Consider the following 19,797-nt stretch of genomic DNA (forward strand, 5'->3'; position numbering starts at 1 on the left):
AACAGAAATGCAGTGCGATTCCTGTCTGAATCACAATTTCCGGGACCGCATCACCAGCAGTTTGAGTGAGATATCAAGAAACCCTTTACCCTGATATACTGTGATTCCGCTTTATTCGCCTAGTCATGTGTTTGTTTTTTGCCCCCCAATAGAGCTTCACAAAACCCTTGTACATCGGTGTGATAGTGGTGCTCTGCATTCCATGGCTCCCTCTCTAAGGCTAGGTTCACATATATGTAAATCTGAAGTGTTTGGAACTGCATCCGATTTGCATAACCTGTGAACTGGACAGGCTTGCAATGGAGCATGGTGGTCCAGTTTTAGGTCCGGTAAAGGTGCGAATTCAAGTAAAAATTTGCACCTGAATCACACCTAAACTGCTGAACAAAGCTGCATCGGACTTCTTTTTAAAAACCCACTGCAAACCGCAGCTGGACATGTGTGAGCCTAGCCTAATGGTGAGCATGCATTCTTCAATAAATGACTGAATTCATTTTCAAATGATTTCTTCCAATAGGAATTTTTGATCCATAGTGGACAACTCGTTCAATCGATATGCCACACATGGAACATGGATCTTGCTGAATATATATACAATTGTATGATTGTAAGTTATTGATTGAATTTTTGTCTCCACCATGTAATACCATAATCCAGTCACTCGAAATACAATTGATGGAATCTAAACTAAATTATTGGAGTGGAAGATATGGCTTTTTGATTGTTTGAAGTTTCAGCTTGCACGTGGATTGGATAATAAAGTTGATGGGTGTGTTGCCACCCTAAAGCCCTGGAATTGTTCTGTTAGTGAAGTCTGTATACTTTCTCCTTCTCTAAAACATTGTATGAAAAATAGATTTTTGTAATGGAACCATACGCAACTTTTTTTCTGTTCAAATATGATTTTGCCATTTTGTTTTTGCTATAGCTGGACGAAAGCAGATCTAAATGAAACAAATGAAACAAATTAGTATAGCTTTGTGTTAAATCTGTTCTTTGTCCTGTAATAAAAAACAAAAATGGATGTCGGTAGCTACAAATACTATGGTTCCTTGTGGCTGGCCACTGCGCATGCAGGAGTATGGCTGCACTTTGTGAATGGTCCCACAACCTTCTGGGACCTGTGACATGTCTTAGGAAGGTTGTGGGTTGGTTATGGTTTCAAAATGCCTCAAAGTCTAATTTCATTTTCAGGTAAAAATAACCTAAAACAATTGCATATATTGACATGTAGGCTTATTCAGTGCTGCTCACGAGGTAAAGCAAAAAGGTAATTCAAGCAACCAATTACAATTCACCTTATTAAAGTTACATCAGTGCAAGAGGCATTCTTCTACAGCCCCCTAGCATGCACAGCATAATGTTGTGAGGATGCATTGGTTTTTTAATTGGATGCTTCTTTTTACCTGGATCTTCACAAAACTTTCTTAACTATGAAAGAGCTATGTCTGTCATATTGCTGATAGGACATAATTTGTTTGGTAAGTGTTGCTGGCAGCTGAACATATTGGGGGTAATTCATTAAAGCTGCTGTGCCACTTTTCTCGCATTTGTGAGTGACTTGTGCACCAAATTCAGTTTTTAATATTCACCACTTTTGCATTGTATGGCATTGAATGCGCCACTTTCCATTGTTTTGAATTGAGTACGCCAAATTTTAAAAGTGGAGCTAACTAAGACCAACTCTTTTGGTGTACACAGTAAAAACTGGCCCAAACAGATTTTGTAACAGTATCTCATGTTCATTGTACAAGTGGCACAGCATGAGCCAAATTCAAGCACATGTTCTAGGCAGGTATAAGTTTGGCACATTCTAAATCACCTTTTAGAATTGTTGAGAGACACTTTCGAAAAAAAAATATGCCTGCGCTAATCTTTAGAAATTCCAGGGATTATGTGTTTAATCCTTGTTCAATGTTTTTTGTTTCTTCATAGAAAGTCCAGCGCAAGCAGACCTGTGGCTATTAAACAGTTGCACAGTGAAAAGCCCAGCTGAGGACCATTTCAGGAACTCCATAAAGTAAGTAATATTGTTTTATTTACACACCAAAGCTATAGAAAATAGTCTCATAGGGCCTCATGCACATTGGACATTTTTTCAGCTGCTCTTATGAGGATCCTGGCTGTGTTTTTTTCCTTGCTTCTAAACTCCCCTGCCATTTAGCCTATGCATCTATGCACAATATAGGCTTTTAGCAGCGTTTAGTGCCAGGAAAGTTGAGGCTGGAAATAAAACCCACTGCCAGTGTGTGCAGCAGCAGCGTTTAGGCTGAAAAATGCTTGATGCTCGTAAATGCTTGCTAATGCTAGGCGCATTTAGCGCTTGAGCTTTATTTAGTTTCAATGGCAAGAATAAATTACTTTTACTGGCTAATGAAATTAACACCCAACCGCTTGACGAGGCATGTACAGCTTTTATAAGTGCCAGGTGTTTTCTTGCACAAATGCTGCTGGCTTCTAGGAGAGTTTTTTTTTTTAAATGTCCTGTGTGCTTGAGGCCTTAAAGTGTTATGAAACCCTGTATTTTTAAAACCATTTCAGTAGCTGACCTCAGTACTATCCTTGTGTGTTGTTGCTTGTTCTTGCTCTTCTTCTTGATTGAACCACTCCAAAGTGTGTTGCCTCAGGTTCCTTTTTTTTCCAGTTGCTCTGTTGCCTTCCATGGTACTATGGAGCCATCCTTCTGTGTGTGCCCTCCCTGGGAGATATGTGCAGGCAGCCAGGGTGTAATAAACGGGGTACATGTGTATTGACAGTGGTGGTATTATAAGACTTGTTTTCCCAAGGAGGGGGGATGCAGCCAGGGAGCAAAAGGTGGGCAAAATGTGCGCAGTGACCACAGTGGTGGTGGCATTATGGGACATGTAGTCCCAAGGAGGGATAGTAGGGTGGCATTTAACGATGTGATGAGTGCTAATTTCTCTACCAGAAGTATGGAGAGGCAGCGCACAGGAACCCAGAGGCTGTGATGGTAGAGACAAAATGTAAGTCTTAATGGATTTTTCCTAAAGTGGAATTCCAACTTTCTTTTCACTAGAACTGCTTGGAATGATAAATCCCAGCCTAGATCTTACTGCTGTACCATGTTACTCTGTTTGCAGATCCCCTAATGTTTAGTACAGTAAATTTAGTTGTTGCTTTGTGTCATGTGACTCTGTATATCCTGCTGATAGAATCTGTCCCTTCTACAGTCGCTTCCTGCAGCAGCTAGAATCTGTAACATGTTGTAACCTCCTTCACAGCACTGATGGTGGGTGGGATTGAAGTCATCCCAATTAGCAGTTAATTCCACTCACTCGAACCTACAGCAAGAGTCCAAACCTCCCATCTCCCACCTCACAGATCACCGCATTATTCAAGAAAGAAAGCCCGTCGTATACGCACGTTCAGATTCCTGTCCTGTTAAATATGCCTTCCAGTGTGAACAAGAGTCCCACCCCTCAGATCCTGCCCTTCCAGAGTCCTGCTCTCTCTGAAGTGCTTAATTTACATATAAAGGTAAAGCCTCTCATAGCCCTTCTTCTGTAATCTTGCAGTAAGCCATTATTCTTTGGCATGCTGCAAACCAGCAATGACAGAGGAGAAGGTATGACACATTTACACCTTTCACCACCCACATGAAGGCCCAGAAACCCCCACAGAAACCCTAGTTCCCAAGCACATCAACTCCCAGAACTGGTACCAGTGACTCCCATAGCCTGCCCTGAAACTACAGAGGCCCAAAGGATCATGGGACATATAGTAGGACTGGAAAAAAGAAGCAGGAAGTCAAGGAGCTTTGAAATTCAGCCAGGAGGAGGAATCACATCACAGACACAAACTTGCTGTATACAGCTAAAGGATGTACGTTGCATACAGACTGACAGTGGGTTGTGATTAATTCACATGCACAATGCATGTTCTGTGGAGGAAAAGATGGAGTTCTTCTTTAAAGACAGTTTATTTTTTTTTTGTTTGCTCTAGGCATTCAAAAGGGCTTGTTTTTAGGTCTGTTTTATTAAAAATTTAAATTTTGCATGCCTGGTAATTTTGCTACTCTCCCACTTATGAATGTCCTGCTGCTCTGATTGACTTAAATGATCCAGGGAGACTCATGCAGCGGGGGCGATGCTGCAGTTTTTTCCTGGATTTTCGCAAACCTTTGCTACGGTTTCAGTAGCACCCAAATGCACTTTGTAGATGCATTGTATTTTAACTTTGTATTGATATAAAAATTAACTTTGTTTCTGCTTTGAATATTTTTCTAATTCATTTTTACCAACTTGTAGTATTATTACAGACACTATTTCTCTGTCACAGGTGTGGATCAGAGGGGCTCAGGCAGGACCGTGCTGTACATAGAAAATGCAGTTGCATTTGTGTATATAGCCTGTGTCGTTTTCTAGTTGGTGTTCCTAAACCCACATCATGAAAAGCCATCCATAAATGTCTTTCGTACAACGGACACAGCGCTCCATTAACCACTTTACCACCTGAAGATTTTCCTGCTTTACGTCCAGGCCACTTTTTGCAACTCGGCACTGCGCAATTTTAACTGACAATTGTGCAGTCATGCAACGCCTTACCCAAACTATATTTACGCCCTTTTTTTCCCACAAACAGAGCTTCCTTTTGGTGGTATTTGATCACCTCTGCGCTTTTAATTTTTTGCGATATTAATAAAAAAAGCGAAAATTTTGCGAAAAAATTTACATTTTCTACTTTGACAGTTAAAAAATATCCAATATTTTAAATTTTTGTCATATATTTAGGCCAAAATGTATTTAGCTGTATTTTGTCTTTGACAAAAAAATCCTCAATGAGCGTATTTTTAACCACTTTAAGACCGGAAGATTTTACCCTATTCCTGACCAGGTTATATTTTGCGATTCAGCACTGCGTTATTTTAACAGACAATTGCGTGGTCGTGCGACGCTGTACCCAAATTAAATGTATGTCCTTTTTTTTCCCCACAAATAGAGCTTTCTTTTAGTGGTATTTGATCAGCTGTGCGATTTTTTTCAAAAATTAAAAAAAAAAAAAGAGCGACAATTTTGGAAAAAAAAAAAAATATATATTTTTTCATTCTGATATATAACATTCCCCAAAAAAATGTAAAAATCAAAATTTTTCAACATTTTAGGCCAATTTGTTTTCTGCTACATATTTTTGGTAAAAAAAATCGCAATGGGCGTATTTTGTTTGGTTTGCGCAAAAGTTATCGCATTTACTATCTACGGGAAAGATTTGTCATTTTTATTGTTTGTTTTTTTTACTAGTAATGGCGGCGATCTGCGTTTTTTTTTTTTTTTTTTTGCGGGACTGCGACATTGCGGCGCACAGATCGGACCCCTGACTGACATTTTTGACACTTTTGGGGGTACCAGTGACATTACTACAGTAATCAGTGCTATAAATATGCACTGTTACTGTAATAATGACACTGGCAGGGAAGGGGTTAACTTTATTGGTGATCAAGGGGTTAAATGTATGCCTCATGCTTACTAACGTGTGTGGGGGGAGGGGATTGTGTGACACAGACACAGATCGCAGGTTCAGCTATGCTGAATCCTGTAATCTGTGACTGTCTGCCACAGAGGAGATCCGCATGCTTTGTTTACACAAGTGGGCGGATTTCCTCACTCGATCCCCGGCGATCGGGGAAGAGCGATCACTGCCTCTCCTCCCCTGGCCCGACTCCTGCTGAGTCTGAATACAGCAGGAGCGAGCCGCCGAGAGGGGGCGGGATCCAGCGACGTAGGTCTACGTCGCTGGACGATAAAGAGCCACTTTGCCGAAGTACCAGCTCAGTGAGCGGTCGGCAAGTGGTTAATGATGACTTCTTAGTGTTATATCGCCTCCTCCAGAAGTAGGACAAGGCAGAACAAAAAACTTGGTTATGCCCATGTGCCGTCCTCAAGTGGTATATAACCCCTTCTCTGCTAAAAGTTCTGGGTCTGGTGGTGTCCACCTTCAAGAACGTTTTGTTTGCACAGTCTAGCTTGCAGCACCTTCAGCAAGTTCGGCTTCACAGGAAGATACCGAGGTTCGTGGCAAGGTAACAGGTTCCTCTGGCAGACGTCCTAGAGGCACTGTAAAGCTGGTATCATCCTCGGCTTAAGCTTCTGCTGTTTCTGCAAAGAACCAAGGGCGAGGTTCTTCCAATCATTCTGGTTGCCCTAAACGTCCCTTGGGGGCTACATCTCAGAGAGGACCAGTTGTCCCATCCTGCTTTACAGTCGCTGGTTTTAGTGGCTTGGCTATTGAAAACCAGGGGCTCAGGAATATAGGTTTGTCTGGATCAGTGATCCCTACTAGTGAAGGCAAGGAAGTCGACTTCTAGCAAGATATACTGTGGTACATGGAATGCGCTCCTTTTCGGTGGATCTTGGCCTTTCTTTAACGGGGCATTGAGCAGAAGTTGGCCTTAAGTACCACCAAGTGCCAGGTGTCTGCCTTAGCAACCTTATTTAAATGACATCCAGCCACGCACTGTTTAGTTCGTACCTTAATTCAGGGGGTTCAACATGTGGCTCCACCTGTACGGTCTCTCTTGCTGCCGTGGACTTTTAACTTTGTGCTCTTGGTTCTCCCGAAACCTCCATTTGAGAATATTCGGGAGATGTCTATGTTGTCCCAGAAGGTGGCATTCTTGGTGGCTATTACATCGGGCCACAGGGTGTAGGAGTTGGCAGCATTATCCTGTCGTAGTCCCTATTTGGTGTTCCATAGAGATAAGTTCTTCCCTCTCCATCATTCCTACCTAAGGTTGTCTCAAACTTCCATTTGAATGAAGACATTGTGTTGCCTTCCTTGTGTACCAAGCCAGCTCATCCCAAGAAATTTGCTTTGCATGCCATGGATGTGGTTCGAGCTATTCGTGTGTATCTGGCAGCCAAAGAGTCCTTTCGGAGGTTACTCTATTTTGGTGGTTACGGACGGACCAAGGAAAGGGTTGGCCCCTTGTTCAGCTACCATCTCTAGATGGCTCAGACAGACAGTGACTCAGGCCTATTCTATTAAAGGTCAGGTTCCTCCTTTCCCTGTCACGGCGCATTCTACTCGGGCGCTGAGTACTTCTTGGGCCTTCTGTCATTAAGGGTCAATATCTCAGCAAGGCGTTTTCTGGGTCATCGGTGCATACTTTCACAAAGTTCTACAAAGTTGATATTTTAGCTTCTGCGGATGCCTCTTTTGGCTGCAAGGTTTTGCAGGCTGCTGTTTAAGAGGGGCTATTTTCTTTAAATATTTATTTCAGGTGGGGCTCCTGTGTCCTGGTTGCGCTCCTGCGACCCAGTTGAGGCTCTTTTGTTTAGCATTGGGTTATTTTCCCCACCTCTCATTTTCCTTTTGGTACTGCTTTTGGATGTCCCTATGGTCATGATTAATGGAGCGCTGTGTCTGTTGAACTGTTCATACTCAGTCATGAGATTTGTTTTCGGTATTCTGCAAAGAACCCTGGTTGATCCTGCTGCTCTCTATCTCCACCTTCTGTTCATGTACCCAATTCAGTTAGGGATTTTGCAGAGCAGTGTTGGCAGCTCTGCCGTTTTTAGTGAGTTTCTATGCTGAGCATTTCCTCCCTATCACATCTTCTTTAATGCATATATTTTGTGCCTAAAATATTTACTGCATGCTTTGGAAACTTCTCCAAGCCCACCATTCAGGCTGCATTACAATTAGCCAGCTTCTGACCATCTGTGACTTTATACCATTTCCTCTCCCTATTAGATTGTAAGCTTGCAGGAGCAGGGCCCTCCTATCCCTCTTGTATTGAATTGTATTGTTGCTGTATGGTCTCCCTTTATATTGTAAAGTGCTGTGCAAACTGTTGGCACTACATAAATCCTGTATAATATATTCCTAGAAAAGAAGGGTAGGGTCATGTCAGACTTGAACTCGCCAGTGTTAAAGTAAAAGATCGACAAAGTCTGTTATGGCGCTTTTCCACTGCATGGAACCGAACGGTTCGGCTCGCTTTTGTGCTTTTCCACTGCTGGTACCGCATGGTATGGCGTAGGAACGGTTCGGTACGGTACGGTGGTGCTTTTCCACTGCATGGAACCGAACGGTACGGCTCTCAAAAACAGTACCACGTATGGTAACCATACCCGTTACCATATCCCACAATCCTTTGCATGCAGTCACTACTAGCCACTGATTGGTCAGAGAATCGTTGTTATCCCACCCACTTAACTTTAGTACTACTTTAGTGGAAAAGCAAACCATACCGTACCGAACCGTTCCAACACCGTACCATGCGGTACCAGCAGTGGAAAAGCAAACCGGGCCAAGCAGGGCCGAGTAGACCCGAGCCGGTACTTGCAGTGGAAAAGTGCCATTAGTCAGGATGACTCATATCTGTCATAGTGTTGAGTGAGCAACTCCATCTTCATTAGGTGACATACTTAAGCTAATCACTTTCCACTTGAGGAAAGTGTGGTAGATCGCCATCTGTCTAGGAATCTATACTTGAGCAGCGCAAAGGAAAAACCAGAGTAGGGATGTTTTGTAGGAAAAGCGCTAACCAAGGATTGCTGAAAGCAGGGCCTTCTCCAGTATCAATTGACGGGTTGACGATCTAACATTGTGTATCCTCGATGAATTATTTTAGAACCGTTTGAATAATGGGCAGTTCTACTAAATATGCAAAAGAGTTCCAGTTTCTTTGGTACATAGCCTGCTTAAAATCGAATTAGATGAAGTGTTGAGTATTCTTTCCCATTCCCGTAGATAATAAACCATCCTAGATTACTGATTAGAGTGTAGGGAGCTATACATGAGGGAGGTAGTGTGGGGTGGGATTTCACAGGATACACATTTGCTCAAAACAAGTGAGTCGACTATGTAATTGTGATTAGAGATGGCTCTAATAAAGTAAGTGAATTATAATTATATATCCCCGGTGGGGAACGATACATGATCTTTGAGACCATTTGCGTCTCCTTCATTTTTGTGTACTATTGGAAAACTTGTTGAATTGAAATGGCGGTGAACTTTTGAATACTGCATGACAATTTAGGTGCTGAATCTTGTCAATTTTGGGGATACCTCCCATTTGGGGGATATTAAGGGGACTTCATTTTCCCTTCCTGTCTTTGTTACATTGAGGTACCTAGGGAAACAACTGCACATTTATTCATAATCAGCCTGGCTGTCACCCTCTCTATGGGTCAACTCTAGGAGTCTGAGGGTCTCGGCTCCCCTCCCCCTCTGTGCTTGCTTTGGTGGCGTCACCTCTATTACCTCCACCTTCGGCATAAGAAAGGGCTCAGGTCATCTTAAGAAATGTTCACTCTCGAGAAATGTCTATGAAAACTCCTGAAGAAGCTATTATGAAGATGGCGAAACATGTAGAGTTGATATTTTCGAGTGCATTTTCTTGATTTTATAGAAACATAGAAACATAGAATGTGTCGGCAGATAAGAACCATTTGGCCCATCTAGTCTGCCCAATATATCTGAATCCTATGAATAGTCCCTGGCCCTATCTTGTATGAAGGATAGCCTTATGCCTATCCCATGCATGCTTAAACTCCTTCACTGTATTTGCAGCTACCACTTCTGCAGGAAGGTTATTCCATGCATCCACTACTCTCTCAGTAAAGTAATACTTCCTCATATTACTTTTAAACCTTTGCCCCTCTAATTTAAAACTGTGTCCTCTTGTGGTAGTTTTTCTTCTTTTAAATATGCTCTCCTCCTTTACCGAGTTGATTCCCTTTATGTATTTAAATGTTTCTATCATATCCCCTCTGTCTCTTCTTTCTTCCAAGCTATACATGTTAAGGTCCTTTATCCTTTCCTGGTAAGTTTTTTCCTGCAATCCATGTACTAGTTTAGTAGCTCTTCTCTGAACTCTCTCTAGAGTATCTATATCCTTCTGGAGATATGGCCTCCAGTACTGCGCACAATACTCCAAGTGAGGTCTCACCAGTGTTCTGTACAGCGGCATAAGCACTTCTCTCTTTCTACTGCTTATACCTCTCCCTATACATCCAAGCATTCTGCTGGCATTTCGTGCTGCTCTATTACATTGTCTTCCCACCTTTAAGTCTTCTGAAATAATTACTCCTAAATCCCTTTCCTCAGATACTGAGGTCAGGACTGTGTCAAATATTCTATATTCTGCCCTTGGGTTTTTACGCCCCAGGTGCATTATCTTGCACTTATCCACATTAAATTTCAGTTGCCAGAGTTCTGACCATTCTTCTAGTTTTCCTAAATCCTTTTCCATTTGGCGTTTCCCTCCAGGAACATCAACCCTGTTACATATCTTTGTGTCATCAGCAAAAAGACAAACCTTACCATCGAGGCCTTTTGCAATATCACTTATGAAGATATTAAACAAAATTGGTCCCAGTACAGATCCCTGAGGTACCCCACTGGTAACATGACCTTGTTCTGAATGTTCTCCATTGACTACAACCCTCTGTTGTCTGTCACTCAGCCACTGCCTAATCCACTCAACAATATGGGAGTCCATGCTCAATGACTGCAGTTTATTGATAAGTCTTCTATGTGGGACAGTGTCAAAAGCCTTACTAAAATCTAGATATGCAATGTCTACTGCACCTCCACCGTCTATTATTTTAGTCACCCAGTCAAAAAAATCTATAAGATTTGTTTGACATGATCTCCCTGAAGTAAACCCATGTTGTTTTTCATCTTGCAATCCATGGGATTTAAGATGTTCCACAATCCTATCCTTTAATAGGGTTTCCATTAATTTGCCTACTATTGATGTCAGACTCACTGGTCTATAGTTGCTCGATTCCTCCCTACTACCTTTCTTGTGAATGGGCACGACATTTGCCAATTTCCAGTCTTCCGGGACGACTCCTGTTACTAATGATTGGTTAAATAGATCTGTTAATGGTTTTGCCAGCTCACCACTAAGCTCTTTTAATAATCTTGGGTGTATCCCATCAGGACCCTGTGACTTATTTGTCTTCACTTTAGACAGCAATCTTAGAATGTCTTCCTCTGTAAAGACACATGCATCAAATGATTCATTAGTCATCCTTTCAAGTGGAGGTCCTTCTCCTTCTTTTTCTTCTGTAAAAACTGAACAGAAGTATTCATTAAGGCAGTCAGCTAGCCCTTTATTTTCTTCTACATACCTTCCGTCCTTTGTTTTTAATTTAGTTATTCCTTGTTTTAATTTCCTTTTTTCATTTATATATCTGAAGAATGTCTTATCCCCCTTTTTCATAGACTGAGCTAGTTTTTCTTCTGCCTGCGCTTTAGAAGTTCTTATAACTTGCTTGGCCTCTTTCTGCCTAATCTTGTAGATTTCCTTATCTTCATTGCTCTGGGTTTTTTTATAATTACAAAATGCTAGCTTTTTATTTTTAATGATTTGGGCCACTTCTGCTGAGTACCACAGTGGTCTCTTCCTTTTTTTGCTTTTACTGACAAGTCTAATGCAATTTTCTGTTGCCTTCAATAATGCACCTTTTAAGTAGTCCCATTTCTCCTGGACTCCATGTAATCCGTTCCAGTCTGATAAGGACTCATTTATGACTAATTTCATTTTTGAAAAGTCTGTTTTTCTAAAATCTAAAACTTTTGTTTTTGTGTGGTGTGACTCTTTCACAGTTCTTATATTAAACCACACTGACTGGTGATCACTAGATCCCAAGGTTTCGCCTACAATGACATCATATACCGAATCCCCATTTGTGAATACCAGATCCAAAATGGCCTCCCTCCGGGTTGGCTCCTCAACCACTTGTTGCAGAGACAACCCCAGTAGGGAATTTAGAATATCTGTACTCCTGGTAGAACTTGCTATTTTGGTTTTCCAGTTTATATCTGGAAGATTGAAATCTCCCATAATGATAACTTCTCCTTTCATTGTCATTTTAGCTATTTCTTCAACTAGTAGATCATCTAGTTCTTTAACTTGACCAGGTGGCCTATATATCACACCTACACGAGTTACTGCATGATTAGCAAACTGCAACGTAACCCAAACTGACTCTATGTTGGCCTCACCAACTTGTATTAGGTTAGATTTAATGCTATCTTTCACATACAGGGCCACTCCTCCTCCTTTCTTGCCTACTCTGTCTCTTCTGTATAAAGAGTACCCTGGTATGGTTATGTCCCAGTCATTTCTTTCATTAAACCATGTCTCCGTAACAGCCACTAAATCTACATTCTCAGATTCCATTATTGACCCAAGTTCATTGATTTTTTTACCTAAACTGCGAGCATTTGTAGACAGGACTCTGAGCTTATCATTTCTTAACCTCTGTGCTTCTGACCTGTTCTGGCATTGTTTCGGGGGGCAATTGGACTCTTGTATTTTCACTCTTTTGCCCCCCCTTCCTAGTTTAAATACTCTTTCGCAAATTCTTGGAGTTGTTCACTAAGTACATTTGTTCCTTTGAGAGAAAGGTGCAAACCATCTTTTTTGTACAGTTCCTTTCTATTCCAAGTAGAGCTATCATGAGAAACAAAGCCAAATCCTTGCTCTTGACACCATTTACTAAGCCATATGTTGAACTCCTTTATGCGCCTCTGCCTATCATTCTGAACATTATGCACAGGCAGAACTTCAGAAAATGAAATGGTGGATGCAAAATGCTGTATGTCATTTCCAAGTGTGATAAAAGATTTTTTCACCTCTGACATTTCATTGCAAGCCAGGTCATTTGTCCCTAGATGGACAAGAACATCCACGTCCCCTTCCTGCTTTGCTTGCTTAACAATATTAATAATACGTCTTCTATCTCGCCTAGCAGTAGCACCAGGGAGACATCTCACAGAACCATTTTCTTTAAGCTCCACACTTCTTATGATTGAATCACCCAGCAACAGCTGCTTCCTTTGAGACTTCACTTTATCTTTTTTGTCCTTGGCTGCAGTCTTGCATACATTAGACATAGGAGTCGATGGTTTCTCACCCTCTGTGCTTGAGTCCATATCCATGTTGTCCTTACATTCTGAGAGTGCTGCAAATGAATTTTGGAGAACCACCGACTGTGGGACTTGTCTTCTATCCACCACTCTAAGTCTTCCAGAACCTACAGTAACCCATCTGCCATTTCTGGGGGTCCTCTGTGGCAGTGGCATTGCAGCAGTCCCAGCTGGAGTTTGTTTAACAGATAATTTAAATATCTCTGATTTCAAAAATGCAATTTCCTGCTGCAGTAAGGAGAATTGCCTACAGATCTGACAGCATCCGAATCTCCAAAGAGTGGAACATGAAATAAATGCACAACAATTCCTGCACTGAACCAAGTCTGCCATTTTAAAGAGGAGAAAAAAAAAATGTAAATTTAAGTCAAACAAATCTTACCTTTTTTTTCTTTTTTCCACCTTCCAATATCATTTTATATTGATATATTGTCTTGTCCTCACTTTCTATGTGTAATAAAATGTACAATTTTTGAGAATTCAGATTTTTCTCCATCATTTAGCACCGTTAAAGTCCCACTTGCCCCCCTCTATTGTAGTTTTTTAAAATAGTAGGTAAAAACAAAAATGGGAGGTTTGGGTGGGAAGGCCAGAAGGTGGTAACCAGGGTATTAAACTATATATATATATATATATATATATATATATATATATATATATATATATATATATATATATATATATATATATTATAATCAGTTACTTAATGGTTTCTGGCCTAGGTTAAAAGTATGTCCTACATTCCAGGAGTCTTGATTGGGCTCTTTTGTTTTCATCTGAAGGAGCTTTTCTTAGCTAAGCGCACCCTACTGCCTGCGTTTTTGGCTTGTGGTGCTCAGATGCTGTGTAGTTCCGCTTTAATACATAAGAAAAATTTATACCTAAATCAGTCAAAAGTTAGCTTGTTTTTTAAACCTTGGCTAGTTGTTGCTGACATATCCATAGCGGGGTTAATCCATTAGCTTTCCAAAGTATGCTGTAATTAAAAGGATTTGTTATTCAGTATCTGTTATCCTCTTATTTTGTTTTCATCTATGGGAGTTATTGAACTGCTTTTGTGTTTGTCGGAAGCAAAAGCATTGACCTTTTTTACTTTTTAAATAGTAGTGGTTCATTGTTTCTGTACACAAATTATGTGTGCTTTTTTATGGATTTTCCAACTACACATTCGTATTCATAGAAGAGATAAAGAATTGCAGCTGCTTGTTCTATATTGTATTTCATGACTTTTACAGTTGAGAAGTTGTTTAATGTTGGCATCCCATGTAAAAATGAAAGCCCTTTAGATCCAGAGCCTGTCTCCCAAATAGAATATTTGGATCACCGTTTAAACTGTTGTATTGTCCAGTCTGGCTCTCTTCCCTTGGATGATTCACATAAGGAGTCTGGGGAAATAGACCATATAGCTCTAATGCTGAGGAAAAAGATGTTCATTATCTAGATATACTGCAATACTGATTAAGCATGTGGGGTAACGTTCTATTATCAATTTTTTGAGAGGCAGCATCCCATACAATCAATAAAGAATTCCTAAAATAAAAAGGAATTAATTGTATGCCACCAGAGAACCATACATGAGCAGACAAAATAAATATATATAACCACAGATCCTTTTTACTGTACAAAATCTTTAAAGTGTTTCTAAAGCTTTAAGGTTTTTCACTTAATGCATTCAATGCATTAAGGTGAAAAACCTTCTGTGCTGCAGCTGCTCCCCAACCCCCCCCCCCCTCCTTACCTGAGCCCATCCGATCCAGCGATTTGCACAAGGGCAGCGGCTCCTGCTGCTGTCTCTCTCCCCATTGGACAGATTGATAGAAGCATGAGCGATTGGCTTCCGCTGCTGTCATTTAAATCGGGGGACGCAGGGGCAGGGCTGAGTCCCACTGTCTGTGTCAATGGACGCATGGGTTCCCCCAAGGAGAAAGGCTTTCCCTGGGGGCACCCAATGAAGAGGAGGGGCCTGGAGTTCCGACCGGAGACCACAGAATAAAAGGATCGGGGTTGCTCTGTGCAAAACCATTGCACAGAGCAGGTAAGTAACATGTTCGATATTTTTTTTAATTTTTTTTTTTTTTAATACCACTTTAATAGTCATGAATTGAAGCCATATTGAAAACAATCCAGTAAATGAAAGGTGTCCAGAACTTATCATTTAGGTCTACAGATTTTGTGATTACCACTGCTTCTTCAGGACCCCTTATGCTGGTTTATCAACACTGAAGAAATTATAGTTAGTCCTCTACAATGGAGACAAAGTACCTGTGAACATATGAAGAAAGGAAGAAAAAAATGGAAAGAAAAAAAAAATCGGATGATGAATATGAACTCACATATTCTACCAAATGTTTTTAGAAAGGAAAGAAAACAAACAAAACCCACATTGTGAAAGATGTTAAGACCCTGTTCACACTATGTCGGATCCGACTTCGGGGCGACCTGTGAAGACTTCATAAAATTAATGTCTATGCAAGTCGCTCCAGGTCGCCCCGAAGTAGTACAGGAACTTTTTTATGAGTCGCAGAGACTTGTGTCGGATCAGTGTGAATGGGCTGTAAAAACCCTTTGGCTCTTAAAAAAAACAAAGGAAAAGGGATAGTAGTTTTTTTTTTTTTTTTGCATGCTAGTTCGTATCAAACCTTTTTAGAGATATAACTCCATTTACTAAAATTCTCGCACGGCAGAATACAGCTTCGGAAGTGATGTATTCTTTTGTTTCTGAGCATGCGTAGTCTTGCTCTTGTGATTTTCTTTTTTTTGGAAAAAAAACTGTACTGTTTAATCGAAAATGAAACGATCTGGTATCGTGCGAGAACATTTTCTGTGTTGTATCCCTTTTGGATAATTTTGGATGAACTGTCATGATCAGGTCTCAAAATCTGTATACGAACAATCACATTATCGTACGAACGATTTAAAAGCTTTTTTTTTTTTTTTTCTCGTTCGATTTTCTGATCACCTGTGCTAGGCTTTAATTGATGTTTTACCTCCATTGTAGAGAACAAACTATTACTGCCGTGTTGATAAACCAGCATCCAAGGTCCTGACAAAGCGATAACCGCAAAACGTATAAACCTAGATCAATATGTATTCTGGATGCTTGTTGTATACTGAATTGTTTTAATATGGCATTTATACATGACTTTTAAGGTTTTGTACACTAAAAGGAACTTCTTAGTATGATCATGATCATCTATGGTTCTTTGGTGACCTACAAATAAAAGTCCCTTTTTATTTTAGGAATTCTTTAGTCTCCTGGATACGTCCAGCTTAATCTCTTTCCGAGTACTCCAAAATCTTGTGTCTCTGAAACAAAATACACTAAGAATGTTGATTTAAGAAAAATTGCCTTTTCTCTATTGTTTATCGACAGACCCGGTGCTCCATAAATCCTAATTAGTGGGTTATGTTGCCTCCTCCAGGAGTAGGACTAGGCAGAACAAAAAACACCTGGCCACTGTCCTCCTGGAATATAACCCCCATCTCTGCTCTAGGTAATCAGTTTTAATTTGTCTAGTCAGGAGTAAGGACCTAGGCTTCCGGCTGTGATTTCTGTTCCTAGCAAGTTTCTCCTTCCTTACATCTTATGTTTTTTCTCTCGGGAGATCTACAATCAACTGCTGGGCAATGGGCTGGATAATCCAGCTCTCCCTCTGTCTTATCTCACTCACTATGCTAGTTTTATTACCATTGCCAGTTAAATTTGTTTGTTAGTTTTGTTTTTCTCTTTTTTTTTCCTTTGGCTTAGAGATTTTGTTTTTTTTTTTTTTTTTTTTTTTTACCATTCTGCTAAACATTTTGTGAATCAGTACTGCTTGGATCTTGAAGGGGACATACCCCAAAAGCTTGTCCTGAAAAATTGTATGTTAGTGCAAATAAAAAAAGTATCACGGACAGTACTCAAGGGTTTTATTCAAACTTGTTTACTGTTCCCAGAAAAGAGGGAAAAGTCCATCCAATTCTTGACCTCAATGCTCTGAATTGCTTTGTGTGCGTTCAGAGGTTTAGAATGGAGTTAATTTGCATGGTAGTGGCATCCCTACACCAAGGAGACTTGTTGGCCTCTGTCGACATCAAGGACTCATATCTGCACGTCTCTATTTATGCTGGACATCAGCATTTCCTTCAATTCTCTGTAGGAGAGGAGCATTATCAATTTGTGGTGTTACCCTTTGGTCTCGTCTCCGCCTCCAGGGTCTTCATTAAAGTGTTCGCTCCGGTATTGACTTTACTGCGATAGAGGGGGATTGCAGTCCTAGGGTACTTGGATCTTCTCTGAAGAGTGGGTTACCACTCAGTTCTGGTGGGTGATCTGTCTATCACTATCCAGACTCTGTAAGAGTTTGGTTGGACAACCAATTTCAAAAACTCTGCTCTGGTCCCAACCTCCAAGTTGACTGGACTCCGCTTCGGCGAAGGTGTTTCTTGCACCGGGAAAGCTGAAAAGTTGCAGAGGGTAGTTTGCTTGCTGTTATCCAGCAACCTGTCCTTTCTGCGGACTTGCATACAATCCCTAGGTGTAATGGTGTTTACCTTCAAGGCGGTTACGTTTGCTCAGTTCCACACAAGACCTTTGCAAAGGGAAATTCCTGTCAAGTGGAACAAAGATCCAAAATCCTTGGACAATATGGTTGGGTTGAGTCACAGCACAAAGAGTGCTCTTCTGTGGTGGCTTTGCTCATTGGCCTTACGCCAGGGCAAGTCCTTCCTCCCATTGTATTGGACCCTGGTAACCACGGATGCCAGCCTGCCTGGCTGGGGAGGAGTGCTTGGGAAGCTGTGTGTCCAGGGGACCTGAACTGTGATAGATCCCAAACTACCAATCAATATTCTGGAACTCAGAGCGATAAAGCTTTGCCTGAGTCACTGGACAAATCGTCTGCAGAGTTGTCCAGTTCAGATTCAATCGGACAATGCCACGGCCGTGGCTTACGTCAATCATTAAGGGGGCACCAGGAGTGTCTTGGCGGCCCGGGAGGTGGCTAAGATCCTGAAACGGGCATAAAATTTTGTTACAGCCCTCTCCGCCGTGCATTACCTCGGGAGTGGAGATCTGGCAGGCGGATTACCTGAGTCGTCAGGTGTTGGATCACGGGGAATGGTCTCTATACCCGGAGATGTTTCACCTGCTGCGTGTCCGGTGGGGGACATCCGACGTCGACCTGTTAGCCTCTCGGCTCAATAAGGTACGGAGGTTTCTAGCCAGGTCTCGGGATCCTCTGGCCGACGCCACAGACTCACTGGTGGTTCCTTGGGGTCAGTATTGGCTGATCTATGCGTTCCCTCCGCTGAAACTCCTGACAAGGCTTCTGCGCAGAATAGAAGTGGAAGGGATTCTGGTTGCCCCAGACTGGCTTCGCCGGTCTTGGTACATGGATCTGGTAAGGTTGGTCGCTAATGCTTCTTGGAGACTTCCTCTCAGGGAAGATCTGCAGTCTCAAGGGCCGATCATCCATCCTGCTTTACAGTTGCTGGCTTTAACAACGTGGCTGTTGAAAGCCAGGTATTAAAGGATAGGGGTCTTCCTGACTCCGTGATTCCTACACTGTTGAAGGCTAGAAAATCTACCTCCAGGAAGATCTATCATTGTACGTGGAAATCGTACTTCTCATGGTGGGAATCGCTGAAGGTGCATCCACGCTCCTTTTCAGTGTCTACGATTTTGGCTATTCCCCAAAGGGGGGTTGAGCAGCGGTTAGCCTTGGTTACCATTAAAGGCCAAGAGTCGGCTTTGGCTCTGTTTTTCCAATGCCCTTTAGCTACGCATGCTCTGATTTGCACTTTTATTTAAGGGGTTCGCAATATGGCTCCTCCGATACGGTCCCCGTTACCTCCGTGGGATCTTAACATTGTACTTTTCTTTTCTTCAAAAACCTCCCTTTGAGAACATTAGGGAGATTCCTCTGCTTACATTTTCACAGAAGGTAGCCTTTTTGGTGGCTATTACCTCTGCTCGCAGAGTATCTGAATTGGAGGCGCTATCCTGCCGTTCACCTTATCTGGAGGTCCACAGAGATAAAGTAGTACTTCGTCCTAATCAGTCATTTCTCTATCGCTCATTGACAGACGTAGTCCTCGGTGATACAGCACCTTCGGGTTATGTTGCCTCCACAGGAGCAGGACTAGACAGGAAATTAAAATGCTCTGGCCACACCCTAGAGGCAGTCCCAGAGGGTATATCTCTCTCTCTGCCTCAGCAAATCAGTTATTTTCTGTCTAGTTAGGAGTAAGGACCTAGATACCTTGCTGGGATCTTCGGTCCTGGCAAGATTTTTTTCTTAAGATTTTTTAGACAGCTTTTTTCTCCAGTGTTCCTGTGAGATCTTCAAGCAAGAAAGCTGAACTGGGCGACGGGCTGGATGTTGAGATCCGGTGGTCACCCCAGTTCAGCCTACGAGCGCGTGCAGGCCATAGCTCCGCGCTGGGTCGGCCGCGACAAAGTCCCATTAAAGGACTGACCCCGCGAGTTAAACGTCTCGCTGAAACGCCAAAGACCATGAGTCACGGCGTCCGTATTGGTCGACAGCCCTCCCGCCCCGGTGGAGAGGGGTACTGTCAGGAGTTGGTGCCCGCCTGGTTCCGGTATGGTGAGCAGTATGTTCCCCCTTTTCCCCCTGACAGGTCTTGTGGTGAACGCGGGCCCCTCTCTGTATGGTAAGATAGAGTCCCCCTCTATCCTATAACATGGCACAGATCCCCCTACTTTGAGTGTGATTTTATGTGCAAAAAGCCAGGAGGCTTGGTTTGGGAGCTAACAATCTAATTGTATACATGTTTAAAAGATTGTAATCAGTGGCAGTCTGGGAATCTTACTGTGATAAGAATAAGGTACCTACCAGTCAGAAGCCACGGACATGTAGACTGCCTTCCTAGTCAAATCTCCAGCTATAG

The 19,797-nt window shown here is 41.9% G+C and overlaps 1 protein-coding gene across 1 annotated transcript in view; it reads left to right on the top strand.

Annotated features, from left to right (window-relative positions):
* The window catches only part of CDKAL1 (CDKAL1 threonylcarbamoyladenosine tRNA methylthiotransferase), a 1,263,425-nt gene that overhangs the window by 107,844 nt on the left and 1,135,784 nt on the right, over positions 1-19,797 (top strand). Inside the window, exon 4 of the mRNA XM_082258657.1 lies at positions 1,936-2,020. Within this exon, the coding sequence (XP_082114783.1) occupies positions 1,936-2,020 (85 nt within the window). The remainder of the gene's footprint in view (positions 1-1,935; positions 2,021-19,797) is intronic.

Source organism: Pelophylax lessonae (assembly GCF_965119305.1).
Source record: "Pelophylax lessonae genome assembly, chromosome: 5".
Lineage (NCBI taxonomy): Eukaryota > Metazoa > Chordata > Amphibia > Anura > Ranidae > Pelophylax > Pelophylax lessonae.